Source organism: Diprion similis, chromosome 12, assembly GCF_021155765.1.
Source record: "Diprion similis isolate iyDipSimi1 chromosome 12, iyDipSimi1.1, whole genome shotgun sequence".
NCBI lineage: Eukaryota > Metazoa > Arthropoda > Insecta > Hymenoptera > Diprionidae > Diprion > Diprion similis.
In genome coordinates, this window is record NC_060116.1 from 11,267,057 (window position 1) to 11,288,313 (window position 21,257).

Consider the following 21,257-nt stretch of genomic DNA (forward strand, 5'->3'; position numbering starts at 1 on the left):
AGCGCACAGTCTTGCAGACAAAAGCGGGCAGCGCGCGCCGCCGTCCGGAAAACTGCCCCGCGTTCGCAATTTCCACCCCACTCCTTTCTCTGCGGTGGTGGCCCACCTCATCCCCCCAAACTTATCCTTTTTACAACAATGGTCAAGACCCTCGGAATCGGCTATCTTCAAGTCAGGAGCTGGTATTTTCTGATCGCACTAAAAGCTCTCACCGAGAGATTTTTGCATATGAAATCGACTTTCCAAACCCTGTTTACCCCGCACTGATACCCTCGCAGATTTTCTTTCGAAAGCAAGTGCCTCTTTGGGGAATATCACCTTTTTATACCGTCACTGAGAGGCCAGACTATAAGAAGAACGCTATTTACCTGTCTGTAATGCCTTGACCCTGAGAATGCTGATCGGAATTTCAAGTGTGCAGAATTCAGATTGATTGTTGGATCATAGCTAGTGAGTCAACGAACGGTTGGAAATTTGGAGAAATTTTTTTTTTAGGTAAATTATTTCAACTCTTTGTTAAATAAATTTACAATCAGTTAGACTTGTTGGAAATTTTAAAGCATATCCAGTTATGGGTTTGAGAATTTTTCAGAAGCTGGAGGAAAATTTTTCTGTCGTGAAGCCACTCACAGGATTTTTTTTTTTTTTTATTATATTAGGAAACCAAAGAAGAAAGATTGTCTCAGATTTGTTTTTTTTTCTTCTTCTTCTTTTTTGAAAATCACTGTACTTGCACATTTCCGAATTTGAGAAGACTCTGTGGGAAGTCTTTCCGCAGAATCAATACAGAATCTTCCCTGACAGTGACTTTTTACCACCTGACAAGAGACTCAAATGCGAGATTTCGTCTGTTTCAAATGTGGAAATAGACGCATCGTGTCTGCAGTTGCAGCATGTAGGCAGACTTACCTCAGAATGCTACTGAAACGGTAATCGAAGTATTCTCTAATAATTTGCTCGAATGTGTGAAATTTTTTAGAAGCCAGTGTAACTTAGCTTGAGTAAAACTCAACAAAACATCAACGTTTTTTCAATTCATGTCGTTAGCTTGTCCTTTTCATTTGACGGTAAAATCACGTAGAAGACAGGTAATCCGATTGTGAGATCAGTCGATTTCGAGAACGGTGTGTTCGTCGAAAAATGGTCAAAGTAGCGAATTACGTTCCGCTATACTTCGCAGCGGTAGAAGTTTAAATGGATCGTCATTTCTGTACTTCCCTTTGAATAGATGAAAGTAACTCTTTGGTGAATACACAGCAGGCTGTAGATTATATCATGCGCTTGAATTGATAAGCCGAATTACAAACGGATTGTATCAGATCAGTTTCGTACCATCGAAACTGAGTATCCAGTAAGACAGTTCTATAAAAATCTGAAAAACGTACTTTCAAATGCGGCAGTACTTTACATTACTGCAGTAATCAGCAAAGACCGCGGTAAGAAATTAGCACCAATGCAAATTTTTCAATTCGTCAATTACCCTCCTTCGACATTTCTTTCGCGAATTTTTCCGAAAGGGAAAAACTTTGGAAGTAAGTTAAGCCAGGTTTGAGAATACTGATCTATAAGAACCGGACGTGCTGATCTATCCCAACGGCGTAAATTTATAAGCTTTCTCAACGTTTAACAATGGCGACATTCTGACAGGGTTGTTAATTAATTACCCGGTTCAAAGTTTTTGCTCGATGAGCATGACGCTTGTGTATTATACGCAAGTACGCGTTTCGTAAGAAGTTGAGCACATAATTCGAGGAACTTATGCTCATTCATACTGTGAATGGCCAAGGTTATTCCGCGTGGTTGTATACTTGGAACACCTGCCCAAGAATAATTACCCATGCATATTCTCGGTTTTCGTTATTTATCGCCCGACAAGAGCCCCGAAATCAACATCGAATTAGCTGGAGACGATTTCTGCGAAATCTATTCAAGGCAGACTTCACCAAGCTTACGCTATCACGTCTATTCGTTCAGCGATCGATCTTGTCTTGAAACTGATATAACTGAGGACTCTTGAAGAAAACTTATTTAGGATAAAGTTTTCTCCCGCAATATGAAAGCCAATTTGTTGTAGTTAACTTCGATAAATTGAGTCGGCTGTTTGCTTGAAATCAAAAATCATTCGCTATTGTCATCCAATCTCGGGATAACTCTTGATACCCGAAATCTGGAGGATGGCGTTCCTGGCTAAAGGCTAAGCTTTTCCCAGTTACTAAGGCAACAGGTACAGCGCACAGTAAATGTTCTAATAATTCGAATGCGAATTATATCCACAACCCCAAGTTTATCCAGCTGAGCAGATATTCCAAGCAGTGTGTAATATGCGTTACTAAATTAATCCGTGAGATTACACGAGTTCTATTCGAACCTCGCGATGTTATAACCTGGCGAATGTCTAATTTCTGGTAAACGAGGAAAAGGATTCGGCGTAAGGTACGAAGAGAAACAAGCTGCGAATAGATGAGAGAATAAAATTCAATAACCAGACAAATTTATTCAAAATTACTTTTCCCACGGTATCTGGGACGCGCATATATTTACAAATTTTATTAACACAAGCTGACCATTCACTGTACAATACATCTGGAAATTTGCATTGAATTTTTCTATCCGGTACCAAACCAGTCGGAACCCATAGCTCCGAAGAAGGCGGCAGCGCCTGACTTGATACTGGCTCCAGCAGAATCGGTCCTTGCGTGAGTCTTGGTCGGCGTTTTCTTCCGCTAAAATAACGAATTTTTACATTAGGTACACAGAGAACTTGGACCAGATATGGATAGTCGGTAGATGGGCGGGGTTTCAAACGTTAATTATACAAAGCACACACAGTGATTATAATAAACGGTTCAAAGTCGTTGGGAATTAAAAATTCAAATAGCAAAAGCGTGCGGTCGTGTTATGTACTCGCAGAGAGATTATTATCGCTCCGCGGTGACGGTTAATGAGGCGTAGATATAGGTATTTGCAATGTACATACAGTACATTGTGCATAACTGTAATTAATCCACTATAATCAATAGGACAATCGGATTGCGAATTAGACTTATTGTTGGTGTTTTTGTTGTCGTCATCGTTATTGTTATTGTTATATTTGCAGAGAAACGTTTCTGTCTTTCGTTAGTGAGGTCCAAACAGGCTGGAGAGGAGGTACCGACTCCCGTTGCAATTGGTTAACTAACAACAGACAACCGTGGGCGAGCATTAAATTCTCAGTTTCACGAGCTGGTTTCTACCTTGTCCACGCAGCGCCCTTCCCTTTGTTCATCACCCTATAAACGCCGCCGTTAAGCCAAGTTTACGAAGGCAACGGGACTCGCAATGCGGTGCTCTATAAACGCGAAATTATCTGTTTAGCTCGAGTTCCGGTTCGGCGTACTTCGTCTCACGTACAATCAGCCGTCGTAACGTGATCGACGGAAATTCACCCCTAATTTTCCATTTCAGGAAAACCAGACCTGGCAAAAGCCCAGTTTTTTCATCACGTTTTTTCATGCCTACCATCGACGTGTCCTGCAACGAGGCGATCGAGACTATTGGCACTGTTCTTGCCGGCGCTGTGACAGTCAAAGGAGGAAACCATGGGGCTCCTGAGCAAACGGCCAGGACTCCGGGAGTTTCCGTTGCACCCTTTGCGCCCTCACCAGCTGCAGGGTTCATCCGGGCACCGAGAACTGAAAGCAGCTGCTCCGAGTGAGGCACGAGGTTTCCGAATATCAACTGCAAGCACAAGGTGTTCAATGGTGAATACATACCAGATTTTCAACTTTACAGATACTTTCTTAGCGCGTGTTTAACGCTAATTGCGACTATACCGAAGCCATTTATCGCGCGTGCAAAAGCTTTGCAAATTTTCCATTGTGCGTATCTACCCGATTAACACGGGGGAATGGAGATATATAATTCAGGGTCACGACTTGGGATCCTGATAGGAGTGCCGGTGTCCCTTTCAAACTTATCCATCCGAGGTGGTTGATTAATTGATTATGAGTTTTGAATGCGCTGACACGGTGTAAATGAGGCAAAAAAAAAAAAAACTGTTAGCATTATTAATTTTAAACCATCTCCTTTTCGAGTGATTTAGCATCGACGTTGCATTTCGGGCTTTGATTAATCAGTTGAAAAATAAACAATAGTCGAAAACGTTTTCGATGAATTTCGTGAAAAAATTTTATCGCAATAAATTACCTGCGTCCTCTGGGCGCTCTTCTTGACATTCGCGTGTAGGAACGGATAAAACACGTCCAAATCGAAGGGATCGATTTTTGACTGAATATCGTCGCATATCTGGGATGACTTGTCGACAAATTTCTTACTCTCTCGAGGAATCATCAATAGTGTAACGTATTTTGTGTCCAGCAACGTTTGCAGGGCTTGTTTCTGCTTCAGCTCGTCATTCTTCGATAACTCCGCGTAATATTCAAACAATTCCGTCACTACCGTGTCGACTATTTCGTGTAGTATTTTCCTGAAATTAATCCAGTTTAAGAAAAACGATGTTTTTCCTTTCAAATTCATCCACAACTCAAACAAAAGGTGACATTGGGACGAAATATCTCACGATTAAAAATCTCTTCTGCCTAGCCTGAACTGAATCTGACCCTTCGTGTAATCCAATTTTACTATTCATCCGGTGAGACATGTGTAAAAAGTCGTCCATCGATTTTAAGCGTAATCGTTTTTATCAATGTATTCACAAAATTTTGCGTTGAAAAAGTTGAAATTTTAATACGAAAGAAGACGTGGTATGAATTATGCTTACGTGAATATTTCTTTGATATTATTTATAAGTTTTTCGTACAATCTTTACGTTTTTAAATACCGATATTTGATACGAAGTTCAAAATTCTTCAATCACGATGCAACCGAAACGAATAGCTGTAAGAAATGATTTTCAAACGTGGAACAAAGCGCTTGCCAAGTGTGCAAAAGTACTCACTTTGGCAACGTGTGAGGAATGATCGCATTCAAATCTTTGCTAACAGCAGCCAGGAACTTCTGCACGGATATGGAAGGTTGGTAGGGTACCAGAATTTCAGACTTCATTCTCTTTCCTTCCTCGGCCTCCTCCTCGATAGTGACTTTCTCCCAGTCACAAATCATTGTTTGCATTTTCAAAACGTTCAGAGACCTTGGCATAATTCGCTCCTTGTGATCGTGAATTTTCCTTTTTAAAATCTTGGCCCAAACTGACCAAGCGGCGAGGCTATCATCCCTCAAAGTGTCGCAAATCGACTGCCACTTCGTGTTGGGTATAACAATACCGGAGACTTTCGAAAGGGTAAAGCACTTGTTCAAACTTGGGCAAAGTATAGTCAGGGCTTGGAAAAACCTCGCAGCCAGGATCGCGTTCACCTCCCGCTTCCCCACCTTCGCATCTTCGACGAGGCATTTATCCCTGATAAACTGTGACAATTCGTTAACTTTCTGTGTGCTTATTACTTGGAGTTGTTCCTGCACGATTTCACGGTCTACGAACTTATTCAGAGTGCTCGATATTTTAACAGCCAAGAGATCGGTCGTCGTCGTTGTCGACTTTTGACTTTCGTAAAGATAAAGGTGAAGATCTTGCAGCAGGGTGAGCAAATTTCTATCAAAAATCTCGCAGAGTTTAGCCAAATTCGGAGAAAAGCCCCTCGTCTTCATCAGCAGAAGCCGCTCGTTGTCGGCCCCGTTCTTATTCAATTTTTGCGGTATGTCTGATGGGGAATCTTTCCAAATGTACCACCTCAGATCGTGCTCGGGATACTCGCATTTATCGTGGGCCACCTTGTTCAGGGTATCGAAGAGGTCAGTCTTCAAATTAGAAAGAGTTTCGTCCCACTTGATGTTCACGATTCCTTTTACACGCTCGGTCAGCAGCAGCTGAAAGTAATCCCCCCAGAAATTTACCGTTCTGTTCAGAGACAATTTCTTGCACATGATTTCCCAATTCTGAGGGACTTCCAGGGCCAGAACCTCTTCTCTGATATTGTGTATCCCTTTGACCGACGTCACTAAGTCAAGCAGCTTTGAGACCTCACGTTTTACAAAACCCTCCACCCAGCTGAGCCAGTTCGTCAAATTATTTTTCAACTCTGCTTCCGGAACTGGTTCAATCTCGCTCCGAGTCGACGGTTTGTGGCTCTTTGCGAATGGTGACAAGAATTTATCTGTTAAATCTCTGTCTACCTTTAGCAGGGACAAAGTTGTTGGCGCGTTCGAACCAGCTACTTCCTCTATACATTGCAACACAAGGCCTTGTTCCTTGCCATTCGTCTCTGAAATCACATGGTCAAGATTCGCAGAAATTGTGATTACTCAGCATGAATATTTATCAGTGATATACTCGCGTAAATTTCACAGTCAGATGACTTTTCTTACCCACAAAACAGGAATAAAGCAGATCGATCACGTGTGTCAGCATTTTAACGCTCAAACTAATTCTATTCCTCACACTAAGATGGCTCTCGTCTTTTATTACCGCTTCGACGGCCTGGCTTCGAAGGGTAATCAATTTCTTCAACAACTCTGTAGATGACATGCCATCCAAAAGAACCAGCGAAGCTAAACAATTAGCTGCTGACTGTAAGCCGAGAGATAAAATCCGGAAATTTTATTCTTCGTACTTAAATTTACTTTACATGTAATAATAATATATCAAATTTACCGCATACCTCGACTGGAAGCTCAAGTGACTGTAGAACCTTATTACACCCAGTTAAAATTACATTTCTAAAATGGCTTATGACGCCCCACTGTTTAAGTATTATTGGATACTTGGTAGCCAGATCCGAATTGCCAACTTCAATCCTTAGACTGTAATTGATGTGCTGAGCAAACAGAAACAGTTGCGTGGCCAGTAAAAAATTCTCCGTATCCACCGCCGACCATATTTGCTCCGGTATGTCCATCAGAATTTTAATTTGCATTACTATCGAGTCGTAAGCTTCGTTTGACTTATTGCTACAAATGTTATAAACTTGTAATGTAATTGGCATTCGATTTCACATTAGGGTACAACAATTGCGGTATTGGTGTCAACCTGAATATCCAACAATGATTTTGCACTGTTGTTACCTTTCCAATGTCTGTTCCGGTGGATCCATTTTAAACCCAATGAGGTATTTCTGTTGCAACTTGTGACAAGTCTCCTCCATGTTACAGATCCTGGCTATAACGCACTCGGAAGTTTGCTTCATCTCTGCTATGGTATCCGCAGCTTCTATCAAGTCTCGATATCGTTCTCTGTTAAAATAATACTGGTATTTTGTTGTCTATTTGTTTTCAAAAATGGATAATTCTCTTAGCTGAATATTCACTGATGGGACGAAACATTCTGATCGTAATTAGTTGTTATATTATCAGAAAAAGAATATTAAAAAGAAAAACAAAGTGTCAGGAATAAACCGATGGTTTTCTTTATTCATTGTGAATATCGAGTGAAATTTTGTTTGCATATTTACATACAAAAATCAGCATAAAACTACTATAATTATGAATTAAAATACGCTTCTTAACCTAAAAAATCTTACCCAACAAGCGTGCGGAGCTCGACTTTTTTACGTTCGCTTTCATTTTGAATTTTTTTCTGTATCTGTTCGACTTCTTTAATCGTATGATCTTCAAAAACTTTTTTTATATCCAACTCCAAAAGATTGACAACTGGCATTTTAAATTTTAAATACCGAACCCTAATTTTTGATTTTGACACATCAACACAGTCCCAGCTGATATCCGTAAGCATAAAACATGCGTTCCGGAGACTCGCGCACCTCGCATCGTTCTTGCACTATCTAGCGGACATTATGCGTCAGCGTCTTTATAACACTGGGGATCGATATGTAATTTCACTTTTCACATTTCCCACCATCCAAGCATTCTGAATGGTTGAACTAACTTTGCAAACAAATCAGAATGCTCAAATGCTGGGAAATGTGAAAAGTAAAATTACGTAATCGACCCCAGATCACTATTGTCAGTATCTCAGTCAGCCATGTCGGTACTACAGATCGCGTACCGATCTGCTACAACAGCAAATTCAGATAATAATCGCTTTGAAATAATACCACACTCGAGAACTCATTTGAATTTAACTCGGTTGGCTTAACTTCATCCGAAATGAATAAACACGAAAAAAGCTTAAAATCTTCGTCGACATAGCGCATTATTTGACCCAACATGTGGCGCCAATAGGGGCTGGCGGGAGTTTCTCGAACTTTCAATCGAACAAGGATTTACACTGCGAGTCACGCTTCTACGTTTTCTTCATTCTCCAGCGCGGCGCGGATTCTGCACAATATCTCTATTGGTAGTGTGGCGTTCGGTCTGCAGTGGGAGCTAGTCGCCGTTGGTGGTTGTGTTCTGTGTTCAGTGTCAAGCCAACATGGCGGCCGCGTTGACCGTCGAGCAGGAACAAGTAAGTGAATTGCGAATTGTTATTTGCGGAAGAAAAATCCATCGCGGAGCGATATTTCATCGAAATCTATGAGCCTCCACGCGCTTTCCCCACTGCCATAGGTATTTTCAAACCGCTATTCAACGTGTATAAATAACACCTCGAGTACCGAATGTAAACATCTCAACACCTCTTCCGCACGTCGGCGGGTTCCGTCAGGTTTGCTTGACAGCGGGGACCGTAATTTTCGTTCATCTTTTTGTCGTGAGGTGTATAAATACCCCCCGCGTATTTTATCGTCGTTGAATCGTCTGCAAAGAGGCGGAATCCGCAATTCCAAGAGACACATCGCGTCCGTCTCTCTCGGAGGATATTTATTATTTGTTTACCTTTACAAATTAAATTCCCTGCTCGAGACTTCCGCATCTTCTGCATCTCACGTTGTGTATTAGATAGGCTCGATAAATCTAGAGACGAAAAGACGGTTTTCTATCTCGGATCGTCAGTCTGCATTTTTCCATTACACACCTGCGTATTTTGTTTTTATTTATATGCCCGTCCGCACGCCGCAACGTAAAAGCTACATTCGTTTGCCACGTGTAAACACACTTCGTATTTATAAATCTATAATATTTTCGTCTCCGTTTTTCACATTTCCTATATATGTAATAAATATTTCATACTTGGAAAAAAAAATTAACAAAAACGCGCAATACGTACGCCTGACTCCCAACCAGACACGCCTCGAATCTTCAACGAATAAAAAGAAGCACAGGATCGAGCCAAAATCTAGAGCGTTTCAACGACGTAACTGCATTCCATTATACATACTCCGGCTGTTTCATCTGATATCAGATGAGATCTTGATCAACCTTCAACCGCTTTTCGAGGCATTAAATTCCACCGCACATTCCAGTTTTATTGGAGCATTCGAAATCCTTGACTTTGACACTATTTTCACTGAATAAGAAGTCTGGAATTGAATCGGGGAAAGATTTATTAACTTCTCGACATTCGTACAAGCACAAATTCTATTTATACTCTCATGTACCCTTTCTGTATGATTTACTCCATATCACTGGACACGCAACTGGTTGTTCCGTTTCAATTCTAACTTTTTCATCTCTATTTTAACGATTATAATGAATACTTTTTTCTTCTCCTTATCATTAACTCTTACACAAAGTCCGTGTGTTAATAACGTATATACTCTTGAATTGAACGCCACGTTTCATCCGGATATACTCTTGGCTTGACGTATTACTCACATCCGTGTGAATGTGTTCGTGTAAAGGGTATAACAGTATAAACACACATGCACACACATACACATCCATACGCCTATTTACACGTTTTTCAATTCACGGCCGCAATGTCAGGCGAATTTCTCGAAGCAATAATATTGCGTCTACATCAGTCGTCGTATTACATTTTCTTTTTCCCATTATTTTTCCTTCGTTTCGCGTGAATATGTAAAGAAAAAAAGAAAATAAAATATATGTAATCTCATGCTTTTCACAGACATCACACGCATTAGAAATCAACCTTGAAACAAATATAATCCAGCCGAACAGACGCAATCCTAAAAAAAATATAACGAATCGGCGGAAACTTATTTCGTTCACGTTAACTCCTCGCTTTGTCGGCGTTTCGCTTCGTACCCTTCACCTCGCAATTACGCACGTTAGGTTTCACGGCAAGAGATCAGCGGGACCGAATAGTTGGGCGAATTATGACTAATTGTTATTCCGCGGAGGACTGAGAAGTTCTCTCTGTGGACAGAGAGTCGGTGGAAAATTGAAATCATACCAATCGTAGGCACCTCGAAATTGCAAATAAAGACTTATTGTTAGTGGTTGGCTGGTTCCAGAGACTTTATTGTCACTATCGTTATTTATTTCATTTCTTTACCAAGAAGTAAGGAGGATAAGGAGAAAGTATCTTCGTACCGGTCATTGGAATTACCGCATTTCTTATCTCCGTTTGAATTATCTTCGCCGTATTATAATGGAATCTTGATGATGATTATGAAATTATGTATAATTTGTATTATACGTTTTATTCAGACCCAGAGGTGGTGGGTCGAACAACTGCTTATAGGTAAACGTATGTAAGTGAGACGACTAATTCTAACGATTAACTGATATATACAAACTTGCGCAATATTATATTACACATAAGCGATAATATCCTCGTATTACGAAATCTGCAACGACGCGTAATACAATTTAAATGTATTTTTTAATTCTCTTCCACTACAGAAATATATCAACTCGGTTATCGCTTAAAGTTTCAAGTTAATCATACCTCAGATTTCAATTCCATTTCATTTACTTCGGTTAAAAGACCCTTGTTATCGTTGAGGAAAAAATTTCCTTCCATTTCGTCGTACATAAATTAATATTACCGTATACATACTTGGAAAGGAGAAACAGTTCGTACGATTTATCCATAAATAACTACAGTATTATATAATAATAGTAATAATAATAATAATAATGATCATACGATTCAATCATTCGAACCTGAATATGTAAATCAATCAATTTCACTCGTACATAAATATCTATTATCGGAATTTCTTTGATGAAAAATAGTCCACCTGTGCCTTATAACAATCATCCGTCGAGTTATAAAATTAATTAAATAGTTAAAGAGATCAACTTGTACGAACGAGTCTGCGTGTTATTAAGAATCGTCACGATGTACAATACATTTTGTCGCGAGTTGAACGGAGTAAACCTTTCTCGTCTCTTCCTCCTTGCTTCAATGAATTGAATTGTGAATGCATTGAAAATACCGGTTCGTAAATATTGTGCAAGGTTTGGCCGCAACGAGACGTACATGATGCGCCTCTTGATTAACGAATGCAGCAGCGAGGGCATTGTGCCCTGAACAAGTCTGCTGATGTAGTGGTGGCCAATCATCGACGTAGATCAAGATTCGATGACAAAAGTGAAAACATCCTTTTGATAAAAGCGAGTCTTGTCTTATCGCCTTTTACACATATGTGTGTGTGTGTTTATATGTATATACACACATACGTACACGTATTTAAGTATAGTCACGCACGTAGCGATAATATGAAATTTGTTGCGGTTGTTATTTAATTATAATACACAATCTCTCTCTACGTATATATTATACACGTAGGTTCGCATGCAGCTAGTTAGCTAGCAGCTCTCAGGGATTCGGTATAATATATACCGACGCACATGTATTATACAGCTATTCATTCATTCCTCTAATTTAAGGTCACTCGGGGATCTTGTAGCATCACGAAAAAAAGCAATTATCACGCAAGTCGTAATAGCTGTTGTATTAAAAAACAATAAAAAAAAAATTACCCCAGACATCGTGGGATGTAATATTGTTATTACAATTACTATGTAAATGCGGAACGAAGAGAATTTTTTATTTATCTTGCTATCATAATTTCGCTATCGAATTTAATTATTTAGTTGAAATTTAACCAATTTAAAATTGAATTTATAAAATTGCAGAATTATTTGACGGGTTGTAAACTTTCACCCGTAACGCTTAACGGGGAAGGAATTGAAACGGTATCCGAAGCGTTGACCCTTCCTTTGACTGATCGAATTATCGTACAATGGCTTCGCGCACCGTTTCGGAGAAATTAATCAACCGTATAACGCACGCACCATAGGTTACGTGTACCTATCTTAATTCGTAGGACACTCAAATGCCACGGGATCGAGATTCAAGCAATTCTCACCCGCCTCGCTCTTCGCAGCTATTACTTAATGAAGTCTGATTACGAAGAATAAACCGGACATTGTCTACTGGATACAGGAAATGAATACAGACGTGCCTCCGGTGTCACGCGAGTTTACTTACACATTTGACGAACGCACACAACATATATATATATATGCAGCGTGGATGGCGACGTACTCACTTATACAAATATATATATATATATATTAGGGTGTCCCTTATTTAGGGTGTTGACGAATTTTTGCCTCCCCATCACCCAAATCAACTTCAAATAATTAGAAAGCAATTACCTGATTTTTTTCAGAATTTTACCTCAACTCTAAGACATTAGGAATAACTTTTTATCTCAGTATGTATTTTATTATAAAAGTAATGATGATAGAAAAAAATTTGGAACTTTGAGATTTTAGTCGGCAATAGTGTTACTGTCTGGGAAAAAATTCACATAATCATACCACGCAATCTCGACAAATTGCACATCTTCGAAATCTGACTTTTTTCTCATTTAGAGGAAATCCAATTCGTCTAGATTTCATGGTATCGTGATGTAAATTTTTTTTTACAGATAGTAACACTAATGTCCACTAAAACGTCGCAGTTACAGATTTTTTTAAATATTGTTACTCTTGCAAGAAAATATATATATATCGAGGAAACTATTTTTTCCCATGTTATTTCCATAAGAAACTTCGATCACGAAGCGGACTTTTATTTAACGATATATTAAATCCGTGTGTAATGTTCACCGTGGAGCTAAATCGAAGGAATCCCTAAGAGATTTGAAAAAATTTTGAAGTGCATATTTTATTTTAGATAAAATATTGACATTATGTTTAGACTACAGTTTATAATTTCCTTTTTTCTTTCTTTCTTTTAACTCCCATTTCCAGATAAATATTCATCCTGCCTGCGAATATGTGAATTTTATGAATTCTCAATGTACATACGTGACTGTAGCTCGTAATGAAGTAAACGAGAAAGTGTAGATTCTTGACTCATCGATCTACGCCTTAATTAATTGAATGTATAGATTGTAACTCGTTCTGGCAAAGAAGTGGACGTCTTTTATGTAGAGATTCTGCTTAGATTGTGATTTTGAAAATTCGAATCTACGTTAATGGAAATTATACTACATATTTGAAAAAAAGCAAAGTAGGCCATCTACGCGTTGAAACTAAGTTGCAAACACATGCGAGTACCTATAAAGTCTTCCTTTGAAAAATATTATACCAATTGCCTTGCACAACGCTCCACTCAACTCGCGTGAATCATTTATTTCAACGCGTGCAGTAAATATAAGTCGACTTTTTATTTGATGGATATTATCTCACGAATAGGTTGCAGAACAGCTGCATGGAGTTTGGAATGTCGGTTATTCGGATTTCCCTCGCGGAATAGCAATTCGCCCGTTACAGGATGAATGTGAAAAAACATATCATGCTTATTGCGTGAGCCAGTTTTCGCAGAAGAGAATAATGACGAATCGCACTACACCCATCGTCGGCTATAGACACTGGCAATCTCAACGATTCACGCGTTAATATTTATTATATATATAGATATATATGTGACACACTGGCAACTATAGCTGTATAAATAATATTTATACCGTTTGTTTATACCTAGGCGTGTCGGTAGACTTATAACCTATTTCGTAAAGCGCGTCAGGTGAAAAGAATTTGATGAAGGTGATATTCGAAGAATCGAAATGTGAAATGCCGGCACCACGTGGTGTCGATCCCAAGTCGAACCGACCTTGTATGATTGTTCAGTAAATCGCATCTCGGATCGCGGAGGATTAGTCATATTATTGCAAAAATGAAAAATACACCTCGTTCACTTCTTAACCATAGATCTTGAGGCTTAGATAATCGAAGAATAAGAATAACAACGTCGAGGAGTTATAATAGTGATAATTCACGAGTATAAGTATAGGTACATAATTATTTTGCAACGTTTATTTATTTTAATCAAGGGAATTCTGACTCACCCACAAATGTCTCGAAAGTTAAACAAACCGAGATCGATTTTGTCCTCACTCCCGCAGTTGTACTTGAAATAGATCGTCATAGTTGATCTTTCGATATACATATATATATATATATATATATATATATATATACGCGTTATTCGGTTAATCTTAATTTTTGTCTTAATTTTCTCAAACCAAAAAACGTTCTAATTTTCAGCCAATCATTTTTCTCCTCGTCTTCTCTTCTTAATTTCATGGTTTTACAGTGTAGTCAATGAATTTACGGACAAGCGTAGAATAAAAGATTAAAAATTGTTTTTTTGATTTTAATGATTCTTCGAAATTTATTAATTATATATATATACGGACGGGAGAAAGAAGAAGTTAACCTAATTCCGACGTGACTAACGTTTCCGGAAAGTTGTACTTGTGCAAGTAGTATTCAGAAATCAGCTTAAATATGGAAAGCGGAAAGTGGTATAGGAAGTAGAATTGTTGACTAATAATGTAAACTTGGACTTATGCATAAACTGATGTAACGTTACGCGGCTCAATTATTACAGCAACCAATATTTTTCCCACTTCGAAATCAATTGTGAACTCAATTCTTTTATTTCCGGCCATTGTACATAAATAAACATTCCGACGTACACAAAATAAAAACCGAGTCGCTTTTTAATTATTATAATTATAAATATAGCAAATGCCTGACCTGTAAACGAGATAATTTTAGCTACCTTTCCGTATTACCAAAGTTAATAAAAATAAGCAATTTGGAATTTAATTTTATCGAAGATTAACTGCAGGTGATGAAATGCGTACAATATATATATATATATAGGTATATAAGGTTTTAATTTGACCAAATTACGTTCATTGTCAAGGAGGCTGAAGTTAGTAACGTTAATGTATCGAAACGTTGAAACAAAAATTACTATTTAGCACCTTTAGACTACCCAAAGAAATTGAATCTACAAAATCTGAGTTTATTGAAGTAATCCTAAAGTTGCAAAATAACGACTTTTTCCAAAAATGCATCGTTACCACAAGGTTAAAAACTTCAGCCTGATCATTGCCAGGCATTTTGAATAATTCACGTTGGAATTATTTTTCGCCGACTCGCAGACGCCCTACTTGCTATATTATCCAGCTAATAATACCGGGCGTAAAACTCCTGATTTTGCATTAACGAGGACGACAAGTGCACGTCAATTGAGACTTATTGATCTGTGCAGCGCACCCTGACATTGATCCCCTTCGTGCTGAAGTGGTTTCATTACTGCTCGCTCGTGACAGACTGCGGGTAGGTACGTTATACTATACCTATACACGTCTGCCCAAGATGTACGAAATAGATATATCACACCTATCATACGCTGATTTTTTGCAATGGTCCAGACGCCGTGAGATTTGAATTTGAAAAGTTCCGGAAGCGCAAAATTCCGAGTTGTTTTCTGGCGAAACTTGAAGTAAAGAGATCGAACGATTTATTATAAAAAATTTGTTAAAATCGCCGGAAAATCTATAGATATATACCTAGTAGTGAAGAAGAATGAAAACTTTGATTCGGAAAAATTTGAAACGGAAACAGAAATCAGTCGGAGAAATTGAATCTCATCTGACGTGGATTAAACTTGTACGATTAATATTGTCATTTTTCTTCGATATTTGCGGTTATTCTAGGTATAACAAGTAATTTTGTCGAATAAAAATCATTCTCCGCACGCACACACACTGTGACTATCAAGATTCTTTAGTCACTCAGGGCAAACCGAAGATGGCGGAAGGTATAGCAAATTCCTGTTCTGTAATCGGTTTATTTGAGTAAATTCTCCCGATCCGATAATCCGGTGGTGCAATATAAGCTGTGCTTCACTAGGTATGTGCATATAGTGTGTACCTAGTACCTATGTAATACCGCACCAAGTGCAAAACTTCGCTTGATCCTATTTCTGAAGTAGGTTATACGCGAGTATGCATACAAGCTAGTATAAATCCTTCCAAGGATTGCAGGCCATTATTGGCGCGAATAATACAATATTGACACGTTGAATCGTTTTATTCTCATCCTGAGCGCGTTGAGAAGTAAATCAGTCTCGCAAACAGCTGTTTAAGTGTTCACAGTGCACTTCTTTCCATTTTTGCTCAGTTATCACAATCTACTGTAGCTGAAAATGAAGCGGCACCAGCGGTTTTTAATCCACGCATGAGGATATCTGACAAAGGTGATAATTATATGGTAGCTGCGCTATTTTTCGGTATAATTCGCTTCAGAACCGCAAAGTGGCAAATTTTTTTTTTTCTTTTTCTCTCTTCTTCTTTCCGTGTTATGCGCATGAGTTTAAGTCAGTCGATTTCTTTGCTAGAAACTATCAGTGACATCCGGTTATATAAGTTACGTAGAAATAAAATTTTCGGTGGTACGCGATGTTTACTGTTTTGTCGCAAAATAATTTTCAGACCAGCAACAGTGCAATTTGAAAAACACTCGTGCAAATCGCATTATCATTTTTATTAATCGATAAGAATGAATTCTGCATCAAAAAGAGACACGATCGCGGCATATTCATGCATTTATGCATGCATGCATGCATGCATGAATGCTATATGTACATATTCAATTGTTGATAATTGGTCAAATTCACTTTGGTTAATTAAGTTATAACCGAGGCAGCGACCGGCGATTGGCGTTCGGTGCATGGTGCATGGTGCATACGATTCATCTAGACGGTGCAACGCGTTTGATGTGCAATCAGCGGAACGCCGCGATGATGGCCATCGCGTTAGCCTATAGCCGAGGTGATCTTCTATCGCATCTACGTGGGTAGGATAGGAACTCGAAGGTGGGTAGGTTGGTTGGTTGGTTGGTTTACAATACGGAAACTGTACGCGTCATGAAACGTGATCATCGACGGTGTCACTATATTGCAAACTATTGCATTTATACTGCAACTATGTTGATGATTCACGTGTAATCGGAAGACAAAGGTACATAAGATTCTTTACCGATTTATTACGCAAATCTGTGGTTATCATTGTTGGGGGAAATTATTGTCTGCATGGAAGACGTGGGGCTGAAGGTGGCAATGTTAACGCAACGAAACTTTTACTTGAGGGAAAAAATCATTATCGAGCAAATTATAAGAATGACGTTCAAGAAATCGACTTTTCAAAATAAGAGTATTTTTTTTTCCTTTCCGAAAGGTTCGAAGTAACGATTTTCTCCGAAACATGCTTTGTTGTAGTAACGTCACTGACTTCATTTGAAGATACATTCGAATATTTGGTTGGTATGTACGGACTGTAACGAAATATAGTCGGATTAAACCGTGATAAACATTTGTGACAATATATCAAAATAATATGACTGCCGATTCGATCCATGGCTGCAGTTGTTTATCTATAATAGTACGAACAATATTTCGTCATGTTGATGCAGAACACTTCGGCTGCAGAGCTTTTCCCTGCGTGGAAGTTTGAAGATATTTAAAACGTCCCTTTCTCGTCGACGGACGACGACGAAATCAATTTGAAAACGTCACGAGGTCGAAGTTAGTAATTTTCTAGTTTTGGAATGACTTTGAAGGAGAGTAGTTTTCATACTTCGCTTCATTACGGTTCACGAAATTTTAGACAATCGACATGTTTCATTACAATATCGTTACTAACTTTAACCTCCCAAAACGTCGACGTATGCATGAAGCTGTGCAACCGAGGTGCATATATGGTCCGTTCACGTTTTCTTTTGAAAAGTGTTCGCGGTGAGCGACTCCTCGTCCCATCGTAACGCATCTTTCTATAACGGTAGTGGGTGGGTGTTGGACGCCCACGTGAAAACAGATATCACATATTATGGGTAAATATCTCTCTCTCTCGTTCACGAGGCTAACGCCTTCCTTCTTAATTATTCCGTTCTATCCAGCATGTGCTCCAAGATGAAGATGAGGAAGAAGAAGAAGAAAAAGTAGAAGAAGTAGAAGAAATAGACAGGAAACTTCTTAAACCACGCCTCAAGTGAAAAATCTTCTTTTTCACCATGGATCCGATCACCACGGATCCGAAATCGATGCCATTATCGTTGCAATGATTTGCATTTCAAAAATTTGAGATCACAACGTACCAAGTGATTTTCATTGATTTTTCACCGTTCCAAATAGTTTCCAGTGATTTTCCTGTGACGAGATTGTAAAACGAGAAAAATCAGTAGAAATCAGTCTAAATCAACGTTAATGAAATTTCGATTTCCACGCGAATCCCACTTTCATTCAAATAGCATCTTCATTTTAATTTGATGAATTTGATGAAAAGTGCAACCCCTCTGGTGTTAAGTTCGTTGCGAAAAGCTCGCGCCATATCTACTCGATAATCCACGTAATGTAGGATAATCTATAAATCCAAAAGCGAATCGGCATAATCCTCTCTCACCATAATCTTATCCTGAAACCTGAGAACCCCGTGTGCTCTGCAGTCCTATATAAGCTTTCAGAGTCTCTGACTGCGACGCCGAATATCGCCGAGGGTGAATTAGGGGAGAAGCTTTCAGAGCGTGGACAGCACCTCGGGGATCGAAAAGCTGCCTGGCTGGCTTCGCCATGTGACGACTGCAATCTAGCTAGTCGGTGACCCAATTGAAAACAATGGGCCGATGTCATACTTTCATTATTCTTTCCTCCTCCGCTCGGATCCTAACAACGCATTCAGTCTGCTTGCGGTAATTATCACGTGCCTGTAATGCATGCATACTAATGTATAGCTAAATCTATTTTCCATATAAAATGTCCGCTGATCACCGATGATATTATATATGAGGCATTCCACCGCAAACCGACCTGCGTCTGATCCTCACCCCACTGAATTTTAGATTTTTTGGACTACGGGTTTGATTTTTCTGCTCTCAAAAACATGAAAACTAAATTATCGAATCGATAGCCTCGATTGATTGGCTTCGAAATTTTCTCATAAATTCTCTATTGAAGAACGAAAGTTTTGAGACCGAAATGGAACTGGGCAAGCTTTAAACTTGGTTTATTTTTTTCATTTATCGGATTTGTTGTTGTTTTTATTATTAAACTGTACCTAATAACGATAAGAAAGGTTCTCCGAAATATTTTTAATTAATATTATGTAAATTGTTACAATTTTCTCCAACGTCTTTACCGTCCAAACAAAAAAAGCTCACTTCAATTATGATATGATAATTTATGTACGCGATGGAATATTAATAGTCGATTGTTAATTGTTATGCAAATTTAGTTACTGAACTATATAGTACTTGGGAAAAAAAACAAGAAAAAATAATACATATATATGTATAACAGAAAAGTAGTCTAGGAATTTGGTCAAAGTTGTTATACCTATAACCATATCCATAGAAATCTAATCTTCCATGGTAAAACAAATTATTGAAGCTGTTTATTTATTTATTTATTTTATCTTGTCGTTTTTTTTGGTTTCGTTTCTCCCCTCTTTGTAAGTTTTGTACACAGGCACGCATGCATCATGTGTCATATACTCAACGAATTTCACCACACACATGCACACGTACGTTTACCCGAATTCGTCACCGGTGACGGTCAGCGCAGGAAACGGTTTTATCACCGGCGTCAAATCATTGGCTGCGCTGTTGTTCTTTCTTTTTCAACGGCGATGCGTATTGTTGAATTAGATTTCTGGGACGAACGGTCATCACATTCAGGACCGGGGATCACATCGAGCAAGCAACGGTGCGTTTGTCTCTCCCGTTATTATAATACATTGACAACGTCCTATACATAGTCTTTGCGTCTATTCGCCGAGTTGTCGACGACGACGACGACGACGACGACGACGACGACGACGACGTGTTCTAATGGTATAAGTATAATATGATATCGATGTGTGTTTAAACAACGGACATAACTCGACATTTGAAAATAAATATTTTTTTAGCTAACAAATTTACTTTGTCTATGCATATTAGAATATTCATGTATGAATTGTCGTGCAATTCTTCTTATTCTGCAGATACTTTTTTTTTTTTTGTTTTTTACGATTGAAAACCGATTACGAATTCCGGAGTTTTTACATCGAAATATAACCGAGGACATAATAAGGGCAAGGGATTTTTAATTACACACACAATTTGAAAAGTTTGCAGGGAATTTTGTTTGAATCACGGATTCAGACAGTCAGAAATTAAAATCTAATATCTACCTTTGCGATTATAATTTAAAACAAAATAATATTATTCTCAGTTTACTACAGTTTTTTGTTGTCCGTCAAGATCAAATTAGCTGTAATTAATTTTCTTCTTTACAATCATCACTCGTATCACAAAATATATAATCAGTTTTCCGCAGAGGTTTAATTTTTATATATAATACCTCCCTACGATATAATATTTGATTAATATTTTTACGCTAGTATTAAATATTATTCGAACCCGTTTTGTCGCGGGGCAGTTTGGCGATTACAAAATTTCACGAATTTTTCATATTCTCGGCACTTCTTACGTCCTTACGTCAGTTTCGTGCACACGTTTTATTTATCTTGAAGGAAGTCAAACCGCTACGTAATACTACAGAATTAATTATTATCGGTAGGCGTATAATAAAAGAAATTTCAATTTTATCAGATATCCACGTGGCCTGTGTAATATTTATACCTGATAGTATCGCCAGTGGAAATGCAGAGCAGCGTTGTACCTGCGAAAACCCTCGACTTTAAAAGAGGAATGAAAAAAAATATTGCAAGATAAATATTATACGGCGTTTCCTCAATTTTTATTTAGCCTAATTAAATCTGAACAAAAACAGAAAAAAATTTCTCACCGATTTCATCTAAACGAAACTGCACAACTTTTATACACATTCTCAATCAGTCAATCATAAGTTTTGAGTATTCACTAGAGTGTTTGAGAAATAAATAGTTTACGATTTACCACCGTGGCACCCTCTTCACAATTTTTTTGTTTTTTTCTTCTTTCAACCGAGACAAACTTTTTAGGGAGTGTCATGGCCAAAAATAGCGAATTAAATTTTCTTCTGAAACACTCTAGTATTCACTGTACAAAAATACAGATTATCGTATATATTTTATCCTTTTTGATTTTAACGATTTTACTAAAATATAATGCAGATAATTTCTTTGAAAAATATTCATAAACAATCATCATCTCTAATTAATCTTCTGTTC

The 21,257-nt window shown here is 38.3% G+C and overlaps 2 protein-coding genes across 4 annotated transcripts in view; one reads left to right on the plus strand and one right to left on the minus strand.

The window, feature by feature from the left end:
- Positions 1 to 2,510: 2,510 nt before the first annotated feature.
- Positions 2,511 to 7,778, minus strand: LOC124413119 (conserved oligomeric Golgi complex subunit 1). 3 transcript variants are annotated; one of them, XR_006929848.1, is made up of 9 exons: positions 7,512 to 7,778; positions 7,057 to 7,224; positions 6,654 to 6,942; positions 6,361 to 6,562; positions 4,937 to 6,257; positions 4,186 to 4,465; positions 3,499 to 3,717; positions 3,234 to 3,328; positions 2,587 to 2,723 (listed from the first exon to the last, which is right to left on the minus strand). XR_006929848.1 is itself a non-coding variant. In XM_046893491.1 (8 exons), exons 1-8 carry the CDS (start codon positions 7,721 to 7,723, stop codon positions 2,607 to 2,609), a joined length of 2,808 nt encoding a protein of 935 aa, XP_046749447.1. In that variant the 5' UTR covers positions 7,724 to 7,777; the 3' UTR covers positions 2,511 to 2,606. The 3 variants fall into 3 exon arrangements, 2 of the variants coding, with proteins under 2 accessions (XP_046749447.1, XP_046749448.1); XM_046893491.1 differs by lacking the exon at positions 3,234 to 3,328 and having other exon boundaries at positions 2,511 to 2,723; positions 7,512 to 7,777; XM_046893492.1 differs by lacking the exon at positions 3,234 to 3,328 and having other exon boundaries at positions 2,511 to 2,723; positions 7,057 to 7,238; positions 7,512 to 7,546.
- A 502-nt stretch (positions 7,779 to 8,280) lies between these two features.
- LOC124413492 (tyrosine-protein phosphatase non-receptor type 9) overlaps positions 8,281 to 21,257 on the plus strand; it is a 57,003-nt gene continuing 44,026 nt past the window's right edge. The window contains exon 1 of the mRNA XM_046894110.1: positions 8,281 to 8,395. Coding sequence (XP_046750066.1) covers positions 8,363 to 8,395 — 33 coding nt within the window. The 5' untranslated portion in view covers positions 8,281 to 8,362. The remainder of the gene's footprint in view (positions 8,396 to 21,257) is intronic.